The 10743-nt window shown below is 41.8% G+C and overlaps 1 protein-coding gene across 6 annotated transcripts; it reads left to right on the top strand.

The window, feature by feature from the left end:
- Positions 1-537: 537 nt before the first annotated feature.
- Positions 538-10628, top strand: tubd1 (tubulin, delta 1). 6 transcript variants are annotated; one of them, XM_026193517.1, is made up of 11 exons: positions 538-615; positions 1690-1774; positions 4006-4163; positions 4589-4646; positions 6621-6768; positions 6859-7075; positions 7147-7378; positions 8034-8198; positions 8292-8420; positions 8624-8807; positions 8920-10628. In XM_026193517.1, exons 5-11 carry the CDS (start codon positions 6650-6652, stop codon positions 9023-9025), a joined length of 1152 nt encoding a protein of 383 aa, XP_026049302.1. In that variant the 5' UTR covers positions 538-615; positions 1690-1774; positions 4006-4163; positions 4589-4646; positions 6621-6649; the 3' UTR covers positions 9026-10628. The 6 variants fall into 6 exon arrangements, with proteins under 6 accessions (XP_026049302.1, XP_026049301.1, XP_026049303.1 ...); XM_026193516.1 differs by having other exon boundaries at positions 1690-1781; XM_026193518.1 differs by lacking the exons at positions 538-615; positions 1690-1774 and adding an exon at positions 2133-2277.
- The last annotated feature ends 115 nt before the right edge of the window (positions 10629-10743 follow it).

The raw sequence follows: 10743 nt of genomic DNA, 5'->3' as shown, positions 1-10743 counted from the left end.
ATGTTGGAATCTTAATAAAACAACTGTGTAAATGATCCAACTGTTTCAAAATGTTTCTCAGGTTTAGGTTTGAATGCTGCGAACACGAGTGCTGTGAATAAACTGACTAAGTTTGCAATTCTCACCCCTATTTATGCCTTTCGAATGGATCAGACGCCTTTGATCTGCATGCACGATATATGATGTCATAGGGCTTTGGAGCGTGATGTCACGGGGGTGGGCGTGGAAAGGATTTTGGCCCGATTCGCCATTTTGGGGGTCTAAACAAAGCGTAGTGACGTATACTGAACACAGTAAATTATATAATGTAAACGACTACCTGAAAAACAGGTAGAACGATACTTTTGTATCGTTTATTGCATTTATGGAGGGAGTGATGTATGCTGGGTAATGGCACAGCTAGCGACTGGGTGACTTTATTCACCCGCTTCGGCTGTTATCAGTCCATACAATGGGCGTTATTAGCACAAATCAGTCCCACAGATATGGGCCATCTCCTGCTAGATTGTTCAGAAGGTTGTTCTCATCCATCCAGATGGAGGATCACTAACAGGAGCGTGGGAAGACTCCAGAATCCACTCTGGCTGCAATCCGGTGGATATGCAGTGTGTACAGGTAAGACCATTTAAACGGACAGCATTTATAGAATGACTATTAAAAGTCAGCGTGTGTCAGTAATGTTAATGTGGTTATGTTAGTAATACACCGAGTGCTAATATAACAGCTTTAAGATGCATTTGTAGATATTATTACGTGTTTTACCGTCTTTATGGTGCTAGCTTAAAGTTACGGTGTAAACGTTAGCTTATATTGTAGTAAGGCTGTTACTGTTTAAACGATGTTAGCACAGAAATATTAGCTTCTGTCATGACTGATGAAGTTACTAGTTAATAAAGTTTTCAGTAAAGTGTTTAATCGCAGCCACAGACTGACAGCAAATATCTCGATTAGCTTCAGTGCATCTATAATAAATATGTGCAAGTTTCAGTGCTTCGTTTAAACTGTATGATACTTATACTGACCCAGGGTCAGTTTAAAATACAATCTTAGCCGTGTGAACAAAGCCTGGCTCCTTTAAGCCTGCATGACAAACCTCAGAATGCAGGTTATTATTACGCTTTCCTGCTGGCACACCTGTCACACCTGAGAGTCAGCTAGAAACTTACAGTGACGTGGACGTCATGCAAGGACTGCCAGACTCTGTAATACTGCAAATGATCAGTGACTCATGTTAACACTAAACTTTAAACGGTACCTCTGTGTCTCTGTGTGCTGAACATCTAGGATTGAGTCAGGCTGCATTGACTGTGGGACTTTAATGTGTTAAAAGCAGGTTGAAGACGGCTCAGAAACATTTGAAGATTACAATTTAGCATTATGGCTGCTGGTGGTTTGTAAAGCCTCTACTCAGCTGTATTTTTGTTACTAATTTATGTTCGTTGTTGTTTAACACAGATTTCAGAAGAGCAAATATGCTTAATAGTTTAACTAGATTTCATTTGTCAGTGTGGGACTGCTGAGTCACCTGAAGAACTCATTTCATTCATTCTCCACATGATGTTCATTTACAGAAATGTTTCACAGGAACTGATTTCTCCCAAAGGGTGAACTAGTGTGTTTCCATAGATTACCTCTGTATGAATGTACTTCTTAAACGAAGGCAAGTGTTTGTCCTTTTTTGTTCCTCAGGTACAGTACGTGATATCAAGGGCAGGCGGTCAACACTGGGGGTAGACAAGAAGCAGACGTACTTCCAAGAGGGAGCTGCAGTGAGGTCAGAGGTCAGAATCTGAAACAGCTCAGGTTTATATTTTAGGTGTTATAAAAAATCAAAATGTATTTATAAAGAAACCTTTAAATAATAGTCATAATTATGATTATTATAAGAAATATCAAACATTTAAGTGGATTTTCTGTTACACATGTTGTATTAGCCCTGCAATAAACTGGCAGCCTGTCTTTGTCCTGTATCAGCTGGGATAGGCTTCATCCTCCCGCAACCCTGAATTGGATACATTGTATTCCAATTATGTAATCTGATCATTTACAAACTCAAGGTATCTAATCAAAATGTAAGTAATAATTATAAAATGGGAAAGCAGAAATAAGTGTGACGTAAATGTGTGAGCTGACATAGAGGACAGCTACATGTAGTCTGAAAAACCTTTGTTGTCAAGTTTGCAGGTATATCAGCACGAGACATTCTTACATAGAAGAGTCTGTTAAAGTCTCTAACTCAGCGAAGCATTATTGGTCCCGTCTGTTTGGATAAATATAGTAAGTTGATGTTTGTCCATTTATTGACACATTTTCTTAAGTGCTTATCCAGTTCAGGATCACAGTGGAGCTGCAGCTGGATATGTTCACTAAATAAACCTTACAAAAGTTAACAATACAGGGAGTGCAGAATTATTAGGCAAATGAGTATTTTGTCCACATCATCCTCTTCATGCATGTTGTCTTACTCCAAGCTGTATAGGCTCCAAAGCCTACTACCAATTAAGCATATTAGGTGATGTGCATCTCTGTAATGAGAAGGGGTGTGGTCTAATGACATCAACACCCTATATCAGGTGTGCATAATTATTAGGCAACGTCCTTTCCTTTGGCAAAATGGGTCAAAAGAAGGACTTGACGGGCTCAGAAAAGTCAAAAATAGTGAGATATCTTGCAGAGGGATGCAGCAGTCTCAAAATTGCAAAGCTTCTGAAGCGTGATCATCGACCAATCAAGCGTTTCATTCAAAATAGTCAACAGGGTCGCAAGAAACGTGTGGAAAAACCAAGGCGCAAAATAACTGCCCATGAACTGAGAAAAGTCAAGCGTGCAGCTGCCAAGATGCCACTTGCCACCAGTTTGGCCATATTTCAGAGCTGCAACATCACTGGAGTGCCCAAAAGCACAAGGTGTGCAATACTCAGAGACATGGCCAAGGTAAGAAAGGCTGAAAGACGACCACCACTGAACAAGACACACAAGCTGAAACGTCAAGACTGGGCCAAGAAATATCTCAAGACTGATTTTTCTAAGGTTTTATGGACTGATGAAATGAGAGTGAGTCTTGATGGGCCCGTGGCTGGATTGGTAAAGGGCAGAGAGCTCCAGTCCGACTCAGACGCCAGCAAGGTGGAGGTGGAGTACTGGTTTGGGCTGGTATCATCAAAGATGAGCTTGTGGGGCCTTTTCGGGTTGAGGATGGAGTCAAGCTCAACTCCCAGTCCTACTGCCAGTTTCTGGAAGACACCTTCTTCAAGCAGTGGTACAGGAAGAAGTCTGCATCCTTCAAGAAAAACATGATTTTCATGCAGGACAATGCTCCATCACACGCGTCCAAGTACTCCACAGCGTGGCTGGCAAGAAAGGGTATAAAAGAAGAATTGAGATTGAGAACCTGTGGTCCATCATCAAATGTGAGATTTACAAGGAGGGAAAACAGTACACCTCTCTGAACAGTGTCTGGGAGGCTGTGGTTGCTGCTGCACGCAATGTTGATGGTGAACAGATCAAAACACTGACAGAATCCATGGATGGCAGGCTTTTGAGTGTCCTTGCAAAGAAAGGTGGCTATATTGGTCGCTGATTTGTTTTTGTTTTGTTTTTGAATGTCAGAAATGTATATTTGTGAATGTGGAGATGTTATATTGGTTTCACTGGTAAAAATAAATAATTGAAATGGGTATATATTTGTTTTTTGTTTAGTTGCCTAATAATTATGCACAGTAATAGTCACCTGCACACACAGATATCCCCCTAAAATAGCTAAAACTAAAAACTACTTCCAAAAACATTGAGCTTTGATATTAATGGGTTTTTTGGGTTCATTGAAAACATGGTTGTTGTTCAATAATAAAATTATTCCTCAAAAATACAACTTGCCTAATAATTCTGCACTCCCTGTAAACTTGCATCCATGTACGTTGTTGTCCACAGGATGAGAAAATCAAACTGGAAGACTGTGGAACATGTTAATAAATGTTTGTGTGTTTATGCCTGTGTCTTTCACAGGAGGCGCTGGAAGGTTTCCCTAATAGTTCCTGGTGAATCAAAGCAGAACCATAAAGGTTGCTGGACTGCATGATGGCCTTACCCCTGAGCCGTCATCCTGTTAAAGGAGGAACCACTTAGAAACTGTTTTCAAAGTAGCTGAGCAGATTTCATCTCAAGTAAGCAATTAACTGTTTGTTCGTTTGTTCTGCCACTTAAAGAGCATTTAAGGACATCTTTTGATTGTCCAGTTGAATTAATTCTACTGGCTCTCATGGTCATTTGTTATTATAGACATATTTTTCATGTTCATCCAGCTATTTAGTAAATTCTATCTATTTAGTAATATCCGTCAGCTATAAAATGTAATATAAATATAAAAATATCTAAATATCTCCTGTCCTTTATGTTTTAATGATGTAAGACTGTTATCGTGTTACATTCGCATTCCTCACATATCAATGAGATGCTGTACAGTACAATCCTACTGACGCAGCAGAGGGATAACAACGGCTATTCAACATCGTTACACGACACATTCGAGCTGCATGACGCAGACAAAGTGACTAAATCATCTTTTTGTGGTTTATTGTCTTCAAACCAGCAGACAAAGCCGATTGCAGAAGATGTCGGAGAAGAACTTCAGGCCGTGTACTGAAAAGGTATTTTTTTCTTGTTATCAAAAGACATTTGGAGTGGCAGCTTCTACAACTGTTTGTGCTAAAGTAAAGCTTACAGTCTAAGAAATCACAGTGTTGATATTCAGCACAAAGAGAAAAGCACGCCAGAGACAGTGGTAATGTGGATGACTGTACAGTGTGTGATGTGCAGTATTTCTCCAATCCAGACAAACACACTGCTTTATTGTGTTTTTGAAGTGTGTCTAACACTGGTGACAACTCCTCAAACGTAGCAGAAGGAATCTTTCTTTTTGAAGGACGGCTTCTTCTGCCTTTCACCACAGACGGTCCGTTTATATTTTCATCAAGAGTCTTTTTTTGTGCTGCTGAAGATGTAAAGTCAATGTTATGGCCAACCACTGGCTGTATCTTGGTTGTGTTCCCCGGCAAAACCCAGTAGGCTGGTTCATCTGTGACTGTCTTTGTGCCACGGATCGTCACTGTTGCCTCCACTTTAAACAGAAGTGCAGCGACATGGGTGCAGATCTCAGCAACTCCGGCCATACAGGTGCAGTGTGCAGCTTCGACCTTCTTCGTGGTGCTTACAATTACCCATGGTCGTAATGCAGGTTCATTCAGTCTTTCGGAGTGCAGTACCTGAAACATACAAGGACAAGGTTGATGTAAAGACAATAAATGAAATGAGACAGGGAGGACACAAATTGGCGTTAATAATTTGCCCGATTATCAATGTGTTAATTTGCATCTACTTTACAATTATGGGCATATAATATGATAACGATATTTTAGCAGTTCAATGATAAATGTATAACATTAATTATGGTGGGGGTGGAAAATGGCTATTTCACTCGATGCAGTCCAGCTGACTTACCTTGGTATGAATGACGACGTACTCAGAGTTTGGCTTCTTGAAAATAGCCAAATCTTGCACCCAGCCATTTGTAAATTGGATGTGCGCCTCCAGTGACTTGTAATTACGAAACTGGTTCGCTGTGTAAGCGCTTACTCCACAAACAAGATACGTGAAGATATCGGGGTAGGACAGTGGCGGTCTGGGTCGTTACTCCACTGCCGTATTTCATATGGGTCCAGATTTGCGATTTTTTTCAAGTACCGAAACAAAAGGGATGTTTTAGCTGACTTTGTTTATAGCATTTTTTTTTTTACATGTAATGTGTTTATTTGAATGTTTGTAATAAGTGTTTAATAACGTTCACAAACAATCTTTTTGGCAAAAAATTAAAATGTATGTGGATATACATGGTAGATGCTGACAAAGTAAATGGCAATTAGAGGTGGGTGAATCATCCAAATGTCAGTAGTGTCGGTACTGAATCTATACTAGTGCGTTAGAATCGATAGAATAGAATCGTTAGAATCGATACTTGGTATTGTTTCTATTCTCTTACGTTCAGTATGTACCCCACTGACTTGTGTTAAATAAATTATTTCTTTGGAAATAAAAATACACATGCACAAACCTTACACATGCACTATGAGAAAGGTCTGAACCTTTTTGTGTTGACTTTACAGAACAAGCTTTAGTTTGATTAAGTTTTATTTTGAAACTTTTGCCGGTTTCGACCGGAAATGCCCGTTCAACTTTTTGTGGCGGCTTCGCGAGCGCTGTAACACCAACGTACCAGAGAAGGTATAGATAGCCCCGAAGTTATGAAGCGTTGCTCCATCAGCTCGAGGTCGCGGGTGTGTCACAGCGTGGGTGCCATCGCTCTGTGACCGGTACTGAGTCATCTGGGTGGAACATGTCTGTAGTAACAGTTCAGCTCGGTCAGTGCGGTAACCAGGTGGGTCAGGAGCTGTTTGACATCATTTGTAGCGATGCTCAGGAGGGACAGAGGAAGACGTACAGCGCTGCCAGCTGCGAGCGGTTCTTTCACCAGACCGCACAGGGAGGTACGACGCCTCTCTAATAGTACTAAACAAAGTCCGAGTCCCGTCAACTCATGTTTCCTGCCGTGTTTTTTCCTACACCAGACCTCGTTGCCAGGGCGCTGTTGGTAGATATGGAGCCTAAAGTAATCAACCGGAGTATGAGCATGGCTGCAAAGTCTGGCAGGTGGAGCTATGGAGCGAGTTCTCACTTCAGCCAGAAGCAGGGCTCCGGAAACAACTGGGCTAATGGGTAAGGATGGGACAGTATGAGCCCACCTATTCTGGAATGCTGTCATTTGATAGCATTCACGCTGATCACCTGTTTCTTTTACTGATCTAGGTATTGTGTCCATGGTCCTTGTCACAGAGACGCAGTGGAGGAGCTGGTGAGGCGGGAGGTGGAGCGCTGTGACAGACTGGCTGGGCTTATAGCAATGATGAGTGTGGCAGGGGGGACGGGGTCAGGTGTCGGCACCTACGTTACTCAGTGTCTCCGTGATATTTATCCATCATCCTTTATCCTCAACCACCTTACCTGGCCGTACGGGACTGGAGAGGTGTGGACGCTGAACTATCTTTAACATGGTGTAAGAGAGAATCGTGCTACCTTCTGACTGTTTACTTTCAGGTGATCGTCCAGAACTATAACTCTGTGCTGACGCTGGCTCATCTCTACCAATTGTCAGACGCCATACTGGTGCACGAGAACGACACGGTGCACAGGATCTGCAGTCGGCTTCTTAATATCAAACACATCTCTTTCAGTGACGTCAACAGGGTCATCGCCCACCAGCTGGGCAGTATCCTGCAGCCCGCGCTCACCGCTGACTCCCATGGAGCATACAGCAGAAATCCTCTGGGTGAGAAAGGACAAACACTACTCACACCTGCAGTTGTGGACAGAAGTTTACACACTCATGGTGGGCTTGAATGTCATGGTAATTTTTTGAGCTGCTGTTTTTCCAGATGGAACCTTTGTACAGCATACATCTTTAATGATATTAAAAGACAAGAGTTTGGTGCACAAGTTTGAATTTATTTTGGATTTTCCGTATTCCACACAGGGTCAGAAGTATACATACAGATTCAAATGTATACATACATTCATTTAAATATTTTAATAAGTGTTGCAGAAGGATCTGCAATGTCTTTTAACTTGCCGAGACCAATTCACTTCTTGTTAGTGGTCATGATTGAGTACATCTGGTAGTTTCTCTTTGGCAGCATGACAAGGATGTGTTTCATAGCCCTCAGTGGATTGACCAATACTCAGAACACTGGGAAAGTCCACTGAACTCAGCGAAGATCTAAGAACATCTGTAGATTTGCACAAGTTGGGAAAGTCTCTGAGAGCCATTTCTAAACAACTGCAAGTTCCAGGATCATAAGTTCAAACAATTGTTGGGTCATTAAAAATGTATAATCATATTCTCTGGGGAAAAAAAGCAGTTGAAACAAATGACTAAAGGTTCCCACAGAGTTTGCCTTTCTCACAATACAGCCTTTTTTTGTCAGGTGAATTGGTGAGTGCTCTTGCCTGTCATCCAGAGTACAAGCTACTGAGCTTGTGCACCATCCCACAGATGGCCAGTTCCTCCATAGCCTACAGTACGTTTAGCTGGCCGGGGCTGCTCAAACACCTGCGACAGATGCTCATCTCCAACACAAAGATGGAAGAAGGCAAGTGCACACTAACATAACCGTGTAGCCTGTTATGTCAATGAGATATTGTTGGAAGTGATAGTGAGAGGATCTTTGTTTGTCGTGTGACAGGTATAGACTGGCAGGTGCGTCCTCCTGCTGACCCTGGGCGGAGCAGGAGTCTCACAGGGGGCAGCTTTAACACCTCTCTGGCCAACCTTCTCATCCTGAGAGGGAAAGATGTCTACAGTGCAGAGACAGGTCAGATGGGTGGATGAAACATTGATTTAATTTAATTAAAAGGGGAAAAAGGCAGGTGATTGTGTGAGTTTACCAGATAAATTTATGACAGTCATGTAGGGGATGATGTTTCCAAAAGATTGATTAGAGCAATTCTTTTGTAATAATGTAAGTCTGCAGATTGTACAGAGCAGGGGATGTGAATCATGTGCTTATGTGCTTAGGTGGCATTGATGATCCAGCCCTGTACACCTCCTGGCTCTCATCCAAAGAAGCTTTCAGCTTGTGGAAATCCCCTGTACCCTTTAATAAGTATGAGAAATCTGCCACGCTGGTCAGTAACAGCCAGGCTCTGCTCAGACCTTTGGATGACATGGTGGGAAAAGCCTGGAATATGTTTGCCTCCAGGTGGGTCAGTCCCTGTACATGCACAGTAAGGAAAAGCTGGTCCCAGAAGTATAACTGAGCAGACAGTTTCTCTTTTTAAAAATTATTTTCTTTCACTTTTCCTGTGTTACAGGGCGTACATCCATCAGTACATTAAATTTGGCATCTCAGAGGAGGACTTCCTAGACAGCTTCACATCTCTTGAACAGGTGATCTCCAGCTACAGTCAGCTGTGCTAGCACTGGGGACTACTGTGGCTTTCATGTAGATAAGAAAATAACACCTTATGTGTTTTGTATACATTTTTTATATTGCTGCTTTGATTTCACATAATTCTTTGAATTCCTGGACTCTGACATCTGCACTGGCGAGAACTGAGACACTGGATGTCTCTATTCAAGATATAATGCTGAAGCTACTTTATAATACTTGCATCTCAAGTAGTATAGTGTCAAGTTATAAGATGGGTAATAAAATGCTACATTAGTAAAAACTGTGTAGATCTATGCCAGACACTTGTTACCCCAAACTTGCAATCGCACCACCAGACCTACCTATCAGCTTCCTAGTAGATGCACCAATGGTATCAATTTGAAAATCCCAGTTTTGAGAAAATTTGACCTGTGACCTTAAGGTCAAGGTCACTGCGATTCAAACTGGTTTGACATTTTTAATAGATACACCAATGGTATCGATGTTTGTCACCTTGTTCTTGAGTTATTGCATTCACAAACCTGGGCGTCCACGCCACCTGTCTGACTGGGTGGCTACAAAGGCTGACGGGTAAAAAGTATATCAAAAGATCACCTTGTGAAATCCTCGCTGAGGGATTTGCACAGATCCTGGAGATCTGCCAGTCATTCAGTCAGCAGCAATGTAAATGGCACGTTGCTGGTGTTTGGTCGGGTCAGGAATCCACAAGGGTGGAAACCTCAATGGCTAGAATCTGGAAGCATTTGAGTCAGTGAGGGGCAGGTCACTGAACAAACTGCTCTCCATCAGGGACAATCCATGTTACCTGCTCCACTCCACACTACTGAGCTCATTCTGCTGCAGCCTCATTCAACCACGCTGCCATAAAGAACGCCTCAGGAACCAATTTCTCTTGTTCTCTAAGAAACTCTACCGTAGCTCTTCTTTTTATGACCGCTGAACACACCTGTCAGTTTCTTACATTTAATCTACATACTTTTTTTTTTTAAATTAATGCTATTCCCACTATTCTTTTGCAGAATGTCTTATGTTTCTTTAACTCCAATTTTTTCCATTTAATCAGTTGTACATTAACTTTTTGCACTACCTCACCTTATTAGGCTTTCACCTGGGCCTGCAGTACTTGTGCAGTTTTTATTGTAGATTTTACTCTTTTTATTCATAATCCTGCTGCTGTAACAAAGACATTTCCCTTGCAACAAAATAAAGTCATGTGTTACTTAATCAACCATAGCTACTGAAAACATAAGCGAGTGTGTATATTTCTTCTTCCCTTTTTAAGAATGCATCATGTTAAGTTTTTCTATGTTAATAAACTGTATTGGCTACAGCAGCTTAAATATGCATTAAGCAGTAAAATGTCCCAAGCTGAGATCAGCTTAAACGTTTACAGTTGAAATGCAATCGGTGATCATTTTGAAAGGCAGCACCGCACAAAGAAAAGTAGCAAAAGAATCACTTTTCATCTCTTTATTGTTTATGAGTTTTACACAGTAGAAGTGGAGTGACATAAAAGCAAAGAGTCTCTTTAGATAACAGCGTTGTCCGCACGCAGACCCACTAACGTGTAGCTGCAGTGCTCGAGACGAACCCAGAAATGCTGAAGACCAACAACTTCAGCCAGCTTACAGACCGCTGTTGCCAAGCACATCCAACAGCCAACACCAGTCTGATAAGCTAGCTGATGGTGTGGAAGAGTGGTGTGAAGGAATGCCAAACCACATGGTTGGAGAGTCTCAACCAT

The sequence above is a fragment of the Astatotilapia calliptera genome, chromosome 14 (assembly GCF_900246225.1).
Source record: "Astatotilapia calliptera chromosome 14, fAstCal1.2, whole genome shotgun sequence".
Classification (NCBI taxonomy): domain Eukaryota; kingdom Metazoa; phylum Chordata; class Actinopteri; order Cichliformes; family Cichlidae; genus Astatotilapia; species Astatotilapia calliptera.
The sequence above is the reverse complement of the archived record's forward strand: the minus strand, read 5'-3'. Positions and strand labels throughout refer to the sequence as shown.

Bases quoted from the DNA above. Each gene is read 5' to 3' on its own strand.
- tubd1 (XM_026193514.1), top strand. From the start codon at position 6,389: ATGTCTGTAGTAACAGTTCAGCTCGGTCAGTGCGGTAACCAGGTGGGT. The intron at 6,540-6,620 runs GTACGACGCCTC...TTCCTACACCAG, and splicing joins TCACCAGACCGCACAGGGAG to ACCTCGTTGCCAGGGCGCTG. The intron at 7,076-7,146 runs GTGTGGACGCTG...GTTTACTTTCAG, and splicing joins GGCCGTACGGGACTGGAGAG to GTGATCGTCCAGAACTATAA.